Source organism: Choristoneura fumiferana, chromosome 10 (genome assembly GCF_025370935.1).
Source record: "Choristoneura fumiferana chromosome 10, NRCan_CFum_1, whole genome shotgun sequence".
Classification (NCBI taxonomy): Eukaryota; Metazoa; Arthropoda; class Insecta; order Lepidoptera; family Tortricidae; genus Choristoneura; species Choristoneura fumiferana.
In genome coordinates this window covers 641,150-657,397 of record NC_133481.1, presented here as the reverse complement: position 1 = coordinate 657,397, position 16,248 = coordinate 641,150, and the positions used below count along the sequence as shown (strand labels likewise).

Here is a 16,248-nt window from a genome sequence, read left to right as displayed (position 1 = left end):
TTTACAAAATTATCTCAGTGCCTCCAGTGAAAAAGGGAATAACTCAAAAATCGCTACTTTTCAGTAGAGGCAAAAAACCTTTCTTTCGTCGTTTCTGGGTTTTTAGCGTTTAATATTAGATTTTATGATGGTTTCAGGCTTTAGATATAGGTTATAGCTTTCGTTTAGTGGATATTGTTTTAAGATTAATTTATTCAATACTTTTTATTTCGTTTTATTGTCGAGTTATCCCCTTAGTCACAAAAGCATAACGGTATAAGATGAATTGTGTTAGTCAATTCTGTGATACCTTAACATAAAATGACTTATTCCCTTAACTACAACTGTTCTACGGTAATAACAACACTTATTCTACCCAACTTATGCCTTTATGTACACCGTGCTATAAGGGAATAGTCGCTTTTAGTTCTATTTATATCCACAATGTTACGGAACGACACAAGTTGTGTCTTTTTATAAAAAAAATAACTGCAGACGTGTCTTTAGATTGGATGTTTTTTTTGAGTTAAAAGCACTTCTACCTTTAGACTGATAAAAAATTGCAGATAAGTAAAACATACCTTTAGAAACGGTGAGTTATGCTCATAGCGTAATCGAAAAAACTGTGTTAGGGGATAGCCAGAGATATGTCCTTTTGTCACAATATGTAACCAAACACGCTGAATCCAATGGTGTAATAAAAGCAGAAGCACATAACTCATCTTATTCCCCTTTTCACTGGAGGCACTGATCTATTCTGTGCAGACCACAGCATAATACTGTCCTGCACTGTCAATGTAAAAAGTTTTTACAGATATTAGCTACAGTAGAATCCATTTACTATGACTTTTCACATCGCAACCAACCATTATAACAAGCTAGAAACAACCTCAAGTTCAGTTTTTATTTCAATTACCTACAATGACAGAACATTCATAAAATACAACTCCACTTTGAGCAGCCAACAGGTTCATGATACCCATGATAACAAAACAACAATAATTCAAAAAATACAGTAAAAATGCCAGTCTAATCAATGGCTGTGGTGTTGCCATTATTACAGCTTCTCCACACCCTCCACAGCCAGGGCAAAGCTGTAACAGTGGCAACACTAACAGCATAATCATGTGCTAAAAAAACAAAAAAGAAATGTGCTGCTACTATGATGTAACATCATCAATTCCTTGGTTGTTGCCAGCATAATGAACTCTGTTGTTATTAGGTACTTAAACATAAAAATACTACAAAATTTGTTTTAAAATACCCTGCCTTATAAGTGTTTGGCATTCAGATGTAGGCAAGAAATGTCTGCTATTCTTCTTAAGAGTTATTATGTCCCCATCCTCGAGCTCCAGCTTCCCATGATCAGCCATGCACAGTACTTCTATATACAAGGACTTTGGGGGCTTCAAGTTCTCTGTTAAATCTATACCGCTGTAGCCTATATCGGACCCCAAGGATCTCATGTAGGAGGCGAGGTTGGTGGAGTATTTGGAAAACCACTGGTATTCATCATCGGAGAGCAGTTCACGCACATCAGGAGGCAGGACAGAGCCAAACTCCCAGCGTAAGGTTTTGATCTTGTTCATCCTGCTGTACAAATAAGCTAGAAGGCATCTTTTGTTCCGTTCCAACGCTGTGTGCCGTACTTGAACTGTTGCACAGAGGGATCTGTTATCTGAAGATGCATTTCTGAAAAAAAGAATAAATAAAGAGAATAGGTAGTCTTTGTAATGGAAGATGCAAATATAAATATTTACTTGATGTTTATGGATTTATTTATTTCTATTTTATGGGTAAAGTACTTACGCATCATTTAGGTTCATTTTATATAAAGAATGCATTTCCTCTAAAACTTGCCTTATCTTCTCGTCCTGAAAATAACAATTATTCAAAATGTACCTAATAACTACTCTTCTAGTACACTCACTCAATGTATAATGTTGGGCAAGTAAAATAAAAAGATAGCATTTTATAGCCACTTACGTTGTATTGGTCTATAGTTTCTGGATTTCGCTCTGCTTCTTTTAAGAGTTCAATTACTTTCTCACAAAACATCGTACCGAAAAATATATTTACTTTTATAATGTCCTTTGATCAGCTTGTTAAAGTTACAAAAATAATATAATCATTGAGAGCTTGTTGCATTTTTTTTTACAAAACAAGATTATCTATCTATCCTCTCTTTGGATGTAAAAACATGAAATTATTCGTTTAAATTAAAATATTCAATGTTAAATTAGGTTAGAATCAGTCAGAAAATCAACAACAGAGAAATGTCAGTATGGATTTTCAGTGAGTGTCACATTGACTGCACACGCTGACGTTTAGTTTCACGTAAAACTGTGCTAATGAAAAATTTAAACCCGCAGTATCTATTACCAACAGGTGACCACGTTGTTTCCTAAGTGATTTATTTATTATTCTTTTTAATTTTTTTTATTATTCTATTTGAATTATTCTAGTTATAACATAAAATGCGTTATGTTTCTTTAAGTTTTTTTACAACAGCAATATTTACTCGATGACCGCTTGGCTTGCTATGTGTGTGTTTGTGGCTTCTATCTGGCAATACTGTAAATTCCCACAGCTCCTCCACTCCTCTATATTTTACTGCGGAATAAATTTAACCGTTCACATGTCATTCAGACCTGCTTCGAGCAGAACGTTTGAAACTCGCGACTAAGAATATAATTAACCATAAAAACATGTTATCGTGCCTTTCCTAACTTTTAACAAACTATTACTCGTTAAGTATCATTAGTGACATTAGTGCAGTTGTATAATTAATCAAAATGAGTGCCAAAAAGGTGACGGATTCGACGAAGTTTACTGTGGAGGAGAGCACAGATTCTGGTTTTCTGTCCGGACTTATCAGTGAGCAGCTGTCGTCCGAGGAATTGGAAGTCGTTCCAGAAAGTGGTATTAGTTCAGAAGCCAAGTGTCTAGTGAGCCGAAGGAGGTTAAGAATGTGGAGGAGGATCAGGGTGTGTGTGTGACGGGGGACCTGATCGACATTGAGAGCACGACCGGGACGCAGCCCGCGGCCGCGGCGCCTCCTGCGCCCGCCATCACGGTTACTGAAAACCAGGACTTCCTTCTTGCACTGCTCTTCCGACAAGATGAGGATGGAGACACGTAAGTTAACAGATTGTTATATTCATCGACCTACACTTAATCACTTCATGTAGTTCCTCTGCAAACCAAGGAAGCAACAAAAGTTGGATGGACATTAGCCTTGTTTGATGGATTCTTATTGGAATTAAAAATACCAGCTTGTATGAAAATGAGTTAGCAGTTTATTGAATATTCTGTAATTATTGAGCACAAAGGTCATAGTTACTTACACATTACATTGTGATAAGCTGCATTTTTTTAAATATACCTATTACTTACATAGTTAATTTAAACTTCATTCTATTTCACTACATTTACTATATACTTTTTGTATCTATTTCCAATGTAAATGAAGCAAATTTAGATAGGTAATTTCTTTAGGATCAATCTTGCTTTACAATGGCATTTTTTAACACATCTTAAACTGAATCTTGTGAATTATGTATGTGGGAAGAGATTATAAAGAAACAAAACCATTCTATAATTTCCTGCTCCAAGTTCATATTAAGTGCTGTTGTCAGATTTTTGCACTCCTCATTGTAGCTTGCTGATAAATACTTTGCAGTAGGTTGTCACGCACCACTGTTATTTCCTAAGTACTTCCTAATTATAAGGAAAATATTAGTAAATGTGTACACAAGTATGTCAGCTATATGAACAGCTTTATTTTATTTATAGACAACTACACATCGCAGCTGTTCATGGTTGCATAAAGACAGTTGCCATGATCATCAAACTGTGCCAAGACAAAGCATGGCTAGACATCACAAATGATTACGGACACACAGCATTGCACCTTGCGATCATGAGCCATCATGTTGTGGTTGCGAGGATGCTGGTCATGGCCGGAGCCTCCCTTGCCATCAGAGACCACACGGGAGAAACCCCGTTGCACACAGCAGTTCACACTAAACAAGACAACTATATTGAAGCTCTACTAGAACCCGCACCAGGACACCAGAGGATAAGAGCAGCTATATTAGACCAAAAGAATTATAATGGTGAGTTGATTTTTTTACTAACTAAATATGTTAATTAACATGTATTGGTGTAGGTACATATGTAAATATTATCATAAGAACCAAATTCGCATCATACTTTAACGTAATGGACTTTACAAGAATGTATTTTCATAATCAATCTAAGCAGTCATAACAAATTATAGCATTATTAATTCGTCATCTAAAAGATCCCTACATGGTCATTGTACTGTACCAGGTCCTGCTTGATTCATATTGTAAAAACCCAACATGTTTTTTTCCGATAATGCAAGACAGATTCGAACACCACACTTATGTTTTTTTATATCTTATGGAACTTTGGAGCAGTCTCGAGATTGAGTATTTACGAAACCCAGTTCTCTTTCAATTAATAAATACATTTCGGAGTACTAGGTGTATACTTTAATATCTGCTTTAATCTCTCTTTGAAGTTGACAATTCAGTTATTGCCCTCTGTAAAACAATATGGAGCATGAAACGATTTTATATGTGTTTATGTTTAATAGGCCGATATGTGACGGCTCGCGCGTTCGAACCCGGGGGCACGTAATCATTCAGCCTAACGCGATAATGTGTATGCTAACTGATTACAATTTGGAGAGTTCAACAACAGAAAAGCTCAACAAGACACGCGTACATGGCAACTGAACAAGAGGCGTTAAAAAATTGTGAACTTCTATCCATTTGATGCGATGACCTCACCAACTATAAGCATAGAATAAATCCGTTATGGGTATATAGAGATATCGATAAATGCCGCTCGCCTTCAATGGAGGATGGCATTGTCCTCATGAAACGTCCATCCGGACCTAGACGGCAGTTCGCACGCTTTGCGACTCGGAAAAAATACGGAAGCACTCTAGGATCTGTTATGAATTAAATTGTCTCTGGTGCATTTGTAACCTGTTTACTACAAGGATCGCGATACTACGCCAGCACGAGCATTAGATTGTTTACGTGTGAACGCACCAAGCCTTGGTGACGTACATCAAGGTCTTGATTGCGTCAATGCCATGCCATGCCGGGCATCTCCTGAGAGCAGCCTAATTACCGCGCGTCTTCGCAATGCTCGCCAGATGACCGATACCGCCGCAACGATCATTCAGATTTGGAATTCCCAACGACTCAAATTATATTAAAAAGATATTAGTCTCTGTCAAAAACGACCAGTCTTATAAAATTATCTTTGGAAATCCCGAAGTGTTATTCAATGACCGGCCTCGTCTTGCCGTAATAAAATATTTCGTTTCGGCTTTAAATTTTGGTTATTTACATGTATGGATTTACCCAAAAGATTGACCTTGTCGAGATAGTCCCAAAAATCGGCTCTTGCCGCGGAATCTTAATTAGGTAAACGCTGAGACGTTTATTTCGGTCGCTAGAGAAGTTTCTCGCGGCTGGCAGCGACCGAGGGTTCGCGGCCGGACCGGTCGGTCGGCGGGGGCACGAACTCGTAGCGAGGATTCTCGTAATTTGGGTATTTCCACCGTGATGTGACCGCTCGCGTAACGAACTGTGCCGCGAGTGAAAGCACCTTCCGGCGCTGCTCGCTGCGGCTACACATCGCTGGGATACCCCGGCCATTGTTCCAACGCCCATTGAAAGTCTGTTACGTGCATATACACTGCACTAAGTAGGTTGTGTTGCGAGACGGTTTTCCCTGGCAAGACGAATTACCGACTCCGCTGGCACTCTTGAAGTGCCAACACGTACTACACGTGTGCGATTTCGGTTCTTTACAGATTTGTTTGCATAAATCTACCTACATCTTTTTCGGCCGAAAAAAGTTAAGACATGCTCCAAATTCACCATGTTTAAGCTACTTGTTCAAACAAGGTAAAACAGATTTGTTATTATTTAAGTAACACGGTAAACAATACAATACAATGACTCTTTATTGTACACCAGAAATAGTAAGCGATACAGAAAACAGGTACACAGAGAGAAAATTACAAGGTTAGCAATAGGCGGCTTTATCGCTTAAGAGCGATCTCTTTCAGGCAACCTTTTTACAGAAAGAAGGAAGGACTAGTTTACAGCAGGTGGTGCATCAACAGTAGATCAGAAAATTAAAACTCAACAAAAATACATCTACACATACACATTACCTATTTGTGTAACGGGAAAGCCAGCAGTCTTACTGTTCGGCAGAAAACCCCAGATAAGCGCAAAGCACCTCTCGCATACCCATTTGACAAAATGAATCGAAAATTGAACGAGGCGAAGATTGCTTGGAGGAGGCTACGTCTACCCGCGAGAGTTCGCCCGCTAAGCCTCTGGAAATCCCAAACGAGCCTTCACACGTTACTCCATCTGCGGCGGTGCGGCCCCTCGCCCCTCCCCGGAGAGCGTGACTTTCTAACTTGGCAAATATTGTTTTGGTTTGGCATATCTGATCCGACCACTTCAGTGCCGCTGCAAATTCTTATCGTGTTATCGCTTTCTGTTGCTTAGTACCCATAACACAAGCTTTGCTAAGCTTACTTTGGGACTAGGTCAATTGGTGTGAATTGTCCCGTGATATTTATTTATTTATTTATTTTATTTATTGCCCCTCTAATTTCGCAGCATAGTCAAAATATCCATTATGCAAGCGCTGAGCGCGAGCATACTTTTGCGTAACAGTAAAGTATGTATTTCTTATCGGAACAGATTAGTTGAATAGTAAATTTAATCTAGAACCACAAGAAATAACGCGACCACTAATTTACTTCGCTAAGTTTTTTTTGGCACAAGCAGGAAGGAACCTATGGAAATGTCGACGTTTCAAGGATTACTTGTTTTTGCGTTTAATCGCCCGCGTCGGGTCAAAAAATAATGTAATACTTAACCATTTGAAATTACTAAGCAACAGCTATTTTTGACACGATGAGAAGGCGTCTTATTCTCTTGTTATATTGTACTGCTCGACCGAGACCTTGAGGAGGATTACAAAAATCTTTTACCTCTCTATTAACAGTCATTTCCCATTCTTAATATTTGCTATGGCTGTCCCAAGGCGGGCACGAAAAAGCGCAGGGAAACCCCAAACTAAACAAAGGGTCTTCTAACGGTTCGAGCCATGCCCACGCCGACTACACAATAATAAGCATTGTTTAATATTTTTAAGCCACCGCAAACAAAACTTCTTTTCAAAATTATCTCTTCTTTATCTGCACACGGCGCTCGACCGTTTGTAGGACGCTGGGTTTCCCAGCCGCGCGGGTTTTCCAATGTCAAACACCCCGTATGTGTCTTTTTGAATTCCATTACGTACCTACCACATGATCCTGGTATCGCAGCTTCTCGGTTACATCATGATCGATAATTGAGCTTTTGAACATATCGCTCTGTAAACATTGGGCACCAGCTAAAACGTATTTGCTCGTCTCTTTGTTTGTAAGCCAAACGTCTAAAACCTATGTACTGCTGACTTTTTTAATTTTAGTCCATCGTTATTATTAATTGAGTTCTTATTAAGCTTGCTTACTTATAATGTTAGGTATAATACTATTCAATGGAAAAAATCAATTGTGTAAACAAAGCATTTTTTTCACGATTACTCCGTAGTTACTTACATTTGAACGCCAATCCCGATCATATTCACATCTCAATGAGCTCAGCACTGTTTTTAACAATCATTTTATCATTAAATAATCGTGTAAATATGTTTATTTTATAGAATTAAATGGAAGACGAAAATCCGTTATATTTGTCAAATTGACATGATAATTTTTTCCTCACCGAAGTTGGTCTATGGTCGGTCTAGTCTCTGGAAATTTAGTGCTGTACCAACAAAATTAATTATTTGACTGAACCAACCTTACCTACCGATAATTGTGGCTGGCTCTGCAAATTAATTTATTCGTAGATATTAATTATTTGTGTTAAGTTACACTATTTAATGAAGGTTTATAAAGGTTTCTAATCCTATCCTACTATCCTACTAATCCTACTAATATTATAAATGTGAAAGTTTGTGAGTGAGTGAGTGAATATGTTCGTTACTTCTTCACGCTGAAACGGCTGGACGGATTTGGATGAAATTTGGCGAAAAGTTAGATAACATAGGATACTTTTTATCCCGATATTCCCATGGGATAGGGATAAAATCTTGAAATAACAACCGCTCAGCTTTGTCATGAAAATTGGTATATAGATAGTTTGACATCTGGAATAAAACATAGCCTACTTTTTATTTCGATATTCCCACGAGATAGGGATAAAATTTCGAACTAATAACCGCTGGGCTTAGAGTCATGAAATTTTACCATGATTGTTTTTAATGTAATGTCAATGAAAACAACGATTTAATTTTCGGGAATTCCCACGGCAATTTTTAAAAATCCCGGTATTTCAGCTGTTGGACCTAATGATTTACGTGTGCGAAGCCGTGGGTAAACACTAGTTGGACGATAAAAGAGTATTATAGTAGAAATTATGTAGGTTTCTATTTACTAGTACTTATCATATTTACTGTGGAGTCCATTGTTGGACCAAACAATCATTTTGAATCACTTCCCTGTGTCTACTCTCATTTCCCTGTCTTATGTAAATTTAAAAATGCCTCTTCTAAATTATATCGAAAATACAAACTGAGACATGGATGCACAGAAAAACCAGAAAAAGAGACCAGCGCTGGGAATCGAACCTAGGTCCTCAGCAATCCGTACTGCGTACTATAACCCTACACCACCGTTGGACAGGAGTCAAGATACAAATTTCTCCTATGCACACATATCTCAGGTTGCCTTTTTCTACTACGCTACTTAAGCAGCAAAAAATTCTAAATTAATCCATATTTTAACTGAACCTTTCAATTCTAAAATACTCCATCATAAACCTTGGGAAAATATACGTCAAAAAATATAAGTGGATATACATGTTTCACCATTTTAAAAATTCTACCCTTAAAGGGGTATAAAGGGGAGTGTAAGTTTGTATGGAAAAAACGTTAGGTATATATATTTGAAGATATACCTAACTCTAAAACTTCGTGAAAATGCTATTAAACATTTTAAGTTAAAAGGGACATGGAAACATTGTGAATGACTCTTGATCAGGACTAAGAGAATACGTGATTCGCCATTTTTAAAAATTAAACTTAGGGAAAACATTAAATAATGAAATATGAGTAAATTCAAAATAATTATTTACTGCTGATTGAAGTATCTTAAAGAGCTTTCACATCACTAGAGCCAACGTCAGTTTGTCAGTCAGCCAGTCGTCAGTCAAGTGTAATGTCTGACTTTTTTAATTTTAGTCCATCGTTATTATTAATTGAGTTCTTATTAAGCTTGCTTACTTATAATGTTAGGTATGTGATTCATTGTGACCAATATGTAACACAATACATATCGTCACTACTTTAAAAAAACTCTTAGCTCAAAGTAGATAATGTTTCTGAGTGAACTTTATAGACATTACATCAAGGTTCCATTTTGTTGACATATTGATTTTAGATACGAGATTTTTTCAAAGTAGTGACGATATTGTCTCATATAAATTACCCTCAAGTCAAATTTCTGTTGTGCTAGCCATGCAGCGCTTGCGATTCGGTTCCCTTACATTAATGCATGTTATTATCCCAGTCTTCCCCAGGTTAATGTCCTCGGGCTTTCCCAAATACTCGTCTTAATGATCATGAGCATCGTTCAAACTTAATTACTTGAAGAGAGTACGCTTTTTGATCGCTTGCGGTAACGATCGGCACTAGTTGGAGCATTATGAATCAGCGTAAGCGTTTCTGCAAAAACCCTACACGTTTCCTAGTAAACGAACTGATTCTGCCACCCGATCCAATATTCCATTATGTTATTATTAAAGTAAACAGAGAACAAGTCATCGGGTGACTTCGTCACATCTGAATACGGAAACAGTGAAAATATCATCGGCCATATTAGGCGCGGAGTGAGGGCGTGCGTCGCAAGCGCACCTCTAGCGCGCTGCCACATTGCTTGGAAAACCCCATCGTTGCGTCGCTCGGCCCCGTCCCCCGCGCCGCCTGCGCCGCCTGCCCGCCTGCGCGTGCCCCGCTCGCCACACACTTCTGTATCTATCTGTAGATATTTATACCGGTCCTCTCACGCAGTCACGTCTACGCTTCTCATTGACTCGCGTATAATTTTGTACGTACTAACAGTCCAACACCTTTTCCAGGACACGACTCAGCCGCTTCGCGTATCTGAACTTTACATCCCTTCTCGCATTATGTTTTTGCTATTATGTATGACTGTTAGATGTAAAGAAGTTCTATCTCCAAGCGTTCGACATTTTTATAAAGGAGTCGCTAATGTTTAAGTGCCAATTTGAATGTAAACACGGGAAATGTAGTTGGCGTGTGCTTGTGCAAATAGATGACGTATTAGACCCGTGATTGGACGTATACCTCTTTAACGACACTTATCCTCAAGATAAACAGAAACTACTCTTTTCGTAGGTATTATTAACAAATAACGCGTAAAAGGAATAATTCCCAGTATTTCCAATAACGTTTATGTATCAGCCAGGAATTTCTGCTAGGCAAAGTAGCTCCAAGCCTTACAAAGTATTTACGTAATTATTCAAAAGTTTAAAATAATTCTGTTTAGTGCCAAAACAGAAATATGAAAGTCAAAGCAGTAAGTGCTTAAAGTTCCCAGTCCTCCACGCAGCTATCTATTTTCGCCGCGTCAGAAATAAACTTGGATTTCGGCCAACGCTATATTGACGCAGTGAAACACCGAACGCCAAATTCGTGGGGTTCCTTGAGCGATGACCTACATACTTCACCCCTTGTGACTGCACCTAATTAACGATATGGGGAATCCTCTTGGCAACAAGATTATCTGTAGTGGAATGACCTCCGAGGACACAATTTGATAATAAAGTAATGTCTAGGTGAGAATGCACTTGTTTGTGGGTCGATCTGTTTTAAAAGCGAAACGATTTGTTTTTTCCTTAATACGCTTTTTGCCGCAAGTCTTTCGTAGTAATGGGCCGTAGCATCCCATCGAATTTAAAACAATCATATTGTTCGGAGGAGAATCATAATGACAACGGAAGACAATATGCAATGACTATTCTGAGAGCAAGAATAGAGATTAATTAATTGCATGCAGTGAACCCGGTGACAAAACCAGTGATTCAACTGCAGGCCTTCCAAGTTCCAACATTATGTCAGTGCCTTATAAAAAACCCTTGCTTCGTATAATTTACATATCTCTGGTAATAAACGATAGACCTAGCAAACTGCGTACGCATACCTATGATAAAGTAAAGGTTCAACAACAAAAGAACATTGATTGTATATTTATTGAGGTTTCAGAATTGTGGGTTTATTTGGACGGCGTTATACAAAAAAGGACAAACGGTATACGAATCTGTCTTGCATTGATTCTTATAATATGTGTTTGAGCTTATGTTTATGCAGATTAATAGATACAGTAAATGACAGTTGGTTCATCTGTAAATCATCTTGTTACAGGTCAAGCATGCGTGCATCTCGCAGCCAGCGCGGGCCGAGTTGACCTCCTCAAGAGGCTTGTCTTCTACGGAGCTGACATTAACGCCAGGGTAAGTCATTGCACCCCTATTATCTCTTGTTTGTGAAACACTCACGCGTTGTCACACAATTACATCTAAAGGCTACGCATTAAGTACGGTTCCTCAATATCAATTTCATTCTAAATTCGAATAAGTGCAAAAAAATAATGACGTCAAATCACCAGAACTAACTGATTCAGCTTGTTGCGATTAAGTAATTATGGAGCTCTTTCAATTTCTAGTTAACAGTGACGTTTCACGATGATTCGGACTTATTTGTTTCACTGAAATGATTGCTTTCAAAACCTGAAAAGTATTTTTTTATTTTTAACAAGAATTAAGTACTTAGTTATTCGGGACGACGAACAAAAAATCCAAGAATAAACATCAATACAAATGAAGTCGCAAATAATGAAGAAAGTTGTTGAACAATAGTCAATCGTCACGTCTGTTTGGCATTGGCGCAGCGGTTTCCCCGCCATGGAAAAACCGCTTTAATCAGCTGATAGTGATATCGTGTTGGGTTTTTTCAACACTCCACCTGACGCTAGGCACTCTTTGGGAGATACTTCCGCGCCCTGGCCCTCCATTGGGCCACATTTCGTGCCATTCAACGGCGCATTGCGTCATTCCCTACCGGCCGGATTTCCCAGTACTTAGCGTCTACCCGTTACTCGCTTTGACCCTTTGCATTGGGAATTTTAAGGTAACTACGTCTCTGTTGTTTCCCTTCTAAGATAAGGAAATCGATTTTGTTCATTATCGTTACGGATTACTTTGCTCGTAAATAGAGTAGGTACAGTAATAGTAAATAAATAGTCCAAGGCTACAGTCGTGTCACGTGTCATATGACAACGGAAAACCCGGCGCCGAATTGAGGCTTTCATTCCGCACGTACAATCTTATACTTCGTTTTTTTAGAGCATTAGAAAGAAGGTAAGCGATATTGAGACTCGTCAAGATTGTTTACCCTTTTTGTAATGCTAAAAAAACGAAGTATAGTGGAGAATTAGCCAATTTCCTACGCTGGTCGTCGCAGGCATTGCAAGCATTGAACAGATTGCGACAGATCTGTCTACACGTGTAACTTATTAATGATAATGAAATAAAGTATATCAATATTCATAGGCCCCATTATATTAATCTACGTCATTAATTCACTAGCTACGTTCAATGCGTGTTGTATGTACCTAAACACCATTACTTTATTATGCATGCAAATTTTCCTTGTCCACTCATTTCCAGTTATTTAAATGTACGCAATGTTTTTTTTTTTATTTATGTTCACGCGATAGTTTTGCAGAATGTTAGAGTGACAGACTGATGACATAACATTGTTAACCGCGGCCTCGCTTGCAATGAGTTCTTTATAAGTCATGATTGCATGTTAGTTTTAATTTCAACTATCTTTGCTGAAATATCTAGTCCTCATCCCTGTACCTTCTTTCGCTAGACCCTTTACCACCTTGCTTTATTAACGTAAGTTATTGCTTGTCTGCAGGAGGGCCGTGCGGGCTGGACGCCGCTGCACATCGCGGCGCGCAGCGGCAACAAGGACGTGGCCGTGCACCTCCTGAGCAAGTGCCAGGGCGTGTCCCGCGCCGCGCGCGACTACGCCGGCCGCACGCCGCGCCGCCTCGCGCGACGCTCGCCGCTCGAACAGCTCTTCAACAGCTATGACGCCGGCGACTCTGACTCCGAAACTGATGATGATGTAAGTTTTATAACACTTTATGTAATGAACAAGTTTTTTTTTGTTTTTTACTTGGAACAAAACTGGTATTGGGCCTAACACTGCAAATAGATAAAAATGTTCGTTTCAGTTAATACAGTAGTGATGTACCTATATCAAATATAAGTTACTAGGTACTTAAAATTAATCTATTTGTGTTGTGTAAATCCAATCACACTTACACCGTTATTGTTTTAATCTTAAAAGCGTAAGCTATCTCGATCGTTTTCTGCCTAGGCCCGATCGATCGTTAATTAGTGTGGCGAGTGACGATGCATAACGCGCGTGTTGTTTGCAGGAATACGACAGCGACAGCGAGCAGTTGTTCGAGCGGCTGTCCGAGGCGTGCGGCGTCAGCATCGACGTGGTGTGACGCGCGCGCTAAGTACCCTGTCGACTCGAGACCCCTCGCGCCCAGCTTACGTTATTGTTGCACGCGGCCGCGAGGGCGCCGCCCGCTCACGACAGCCCACAGGGCCTCATGTACCTTAAGCGGCTTCATGCTGCGTCTATTTATACTGTTAATCGAATGATTGTTCCTCGGGAGCGTACTCTGATGTATGTTTGCTCCTTCGAATTTATGGATAGTCGAGTGATGGCGGCCACTAGGCGTCAGCGCCGCGCACGGCAGCGGCGCGGGCGGCTAGCACGAGCGCTCGCGACCCGCCTTGTTGCTCCGCGCGTCCCTTCCTATCTGATCTAGTAGGAAAGTGACGCGCTGACTGACAAGGGAGGAACCGAAAGGCGCGTTAGCCGTTTGGGTGGCATGCTAAGCAATAGTCAATCATTATTTGTGTTCATAGTGTGATGATGTATGAGTGTAAATTATTGTAAATACGGTAATAAACGTGAAATTATATTTGTTTTAAATTTTTTGTTTTTGTCTTGCTCTAACTTTCGTTCGAAAGGAGAAGCTAAGGCTGTTTAGCGCCAGATCGACCCTGACTCACGACTGCTCATCGCACACGTACACTTCTAGTCTTATCTCGAGACGGAGCTTGTTTTCATGTCGGGTTTTAGTAATAAAACGCCTTGAGAGCCGAGTTAGTCTTGAGCTTGTTAAAAATATCATTAATTCCACATAGTTTAATAAATTCCCATCTGTTGTGGTACCTGTGTGGATGTCACGTGAGCGGGCATGTTTGGGCTGTGTTTTTTAAATGTCTGTCAGATTTTTTCTTTCCAAAAATACTTTCTGACATGTTTTGCCAAGAGACCTTTATGAACCCAGCCCAGTTGTAGCAAATACCTAGCCGGCAGTCAAAGCAACAATAACATAAGTTTACTGACCTTGCATCCTTCCAGAAGTGAAAGTCGTATGTGGAGACGATACTGTCGATCAATTATCTTAACATACGACTCGCCTCACACAATACTCCCGTCTACACTTTAAGCTGTTACAATGACTAAGGTAGGCTTGCGCGGCCAGAGTTAACTAAATAACTCCGAGCTAACTGCTAATCCAGGGTTTAAGTTGTGTTAAAATGTATGGAAAAATCAACCCTAACTCGGTTATAACGATTTCTTTAACCCTAGACCGCGTAAGCGGCCGTAAATGCGTCAAAAAATATGACAATAGACTTATAGAAGTTTAGATAATTTTTGCCATAAATTTTAAGCTTTAGATACATTAAAACGAGGCTGTTCAGGCTGAGGTTCACCGAATGTTCCCATTTGCGAAGTACTCAAACATGGATGCTATAACCCACTATTATACTCTTGTTCAGATAATTCCAAGCACTTCTGATGGGAACAACTGTTCGAAACCTTTACGTCTACTTGACTTTATTCCTGATAGCAAGAGCATGTTAAAATTAAAATACCCGGTGAACCCATTGTGATAGCGGCACACAGGGTGACTTGACTCTAGACAGTAGGACAGTAGTTTATTAGAGACGTGTTGCAGCTCATCGGCTGTGATAAGTTTATCTAATAAGCGGTGACGATGGCCGGGTTCGCATTTCTTCTAAAACAACCTATCAGGATTTAAAAGCAGTGCCTCCTGTGTGTTAACGAAATGTGATTGCGGCGAACCCGACTTACCTATTATAATATATTACCGAACCACCTTCGTACTGGAGTAAGAAAATACAGCGCTCACAGCGTAAAGGGACCTGACGTCACTCGGGGAGGTTACGTCACCTAATGTTTTATTCAAGCGGAATAATTAGTAAATTGCACACTAACCGTCCGATGCCATGTGGTGCCTTTACACTGCGAACGCCGAAAATTATATTGTATGTATTCGTAACTTTTATCGTAATCGTGGCTCTGTGGTCTGCAAAATATCCGGTTCGATACGCCATTGTACGATCATAAAAGTAAAGGTGGTGAGCTAACGCTCAGCGAGCCGGGGGCGGGCCGACAGCAGCCAGACCCAGACGCACGTGGAATTATCCAGAACGTGACATTTACTGCTGTTTGTGCTGCATAAACACCGCGCGCCCGGCTCGGTGTCTGCCGTACTACAAAGTAGCCACTATTTGTCTTCAGTAAATTCCACTGTGTATAAATGTTTATTGCATCAAATGTCTATCTCTATTTTTATTATAAATTCGTATGTATGTTGATAAATAATATTATATTGATAAAAAAATACTGTTTTTTACTTCTTACTCGTATCACAACATTCTGAAGTAATTTCATTGGTTTTTTATCAGTGGAGTCAGGACAATAACCTCGAGTCTTAAGCACGGGCGCTTCTAATCGAATTCATCATCTCAATTTATCCTTATTCTATACAGTTTGTCGGAAAGAAATGGTGTATACGACTATGATTCAGAGTGAGTTAGATACAATCTATTTCTGTTGCGTCAATTTAATCCTTAAAGTGAGACTGATTGAAGATGCGTGGGCGCTGCACAAATTACCCCAACAGAAGTAGCAATACACGACTATTGTCTATTACACTTGAAA

At 39.4% G+C, this 16,248-nt stretch overlaps 2 protein-coding genes across 2 annotated transcripts; one reads left to right on the top strand and one right to left on the bottom strand.

Moving 5' to 3' along the window:
• Positions 1–2,269, bottom strand: LOC141431545 (DNA replication complex GINS protein PSF1-like; the record flags this gene model as incomplete). The annotated part of the gene is given in 3 exon segments (XM_074092722.1): positions 1–1,671; positions 1,789–1,853; positions 1,966–2,269. Coding segments are annotated over 3 exon segments (588 nt in total). The 5' UTR covers positions 2,038–2,269.
• Positions 2,270–2,551: 282 nt separating this feature from the next.
• On the top strand, positions 2,552–14,202 carry cact (NF-kappa-B inhibitor cactus). The gene is made up of 6 exons (XM_074093006.1): positions 2,552–2,927; positions 2,960–3,117; positions 3,775–4,097; positions 11,542–11,630; positions 13,102–13,314; positions 13,631–14,202. Exons 1-6 carry the CDS (start codon positions 2,775–2,777, stop codon positions 13,703–13,705), a joined length of 1,011 nt encoding a protein of 336 aa, XP_073949107.1. The 5' UTR covers positions 2,552–2,774; the 3' UTR covers positions 13,706–14,202.
• The last annotated feature ends 2,046 nt before the right edge of the window (positions 14,203–16,248 follow it).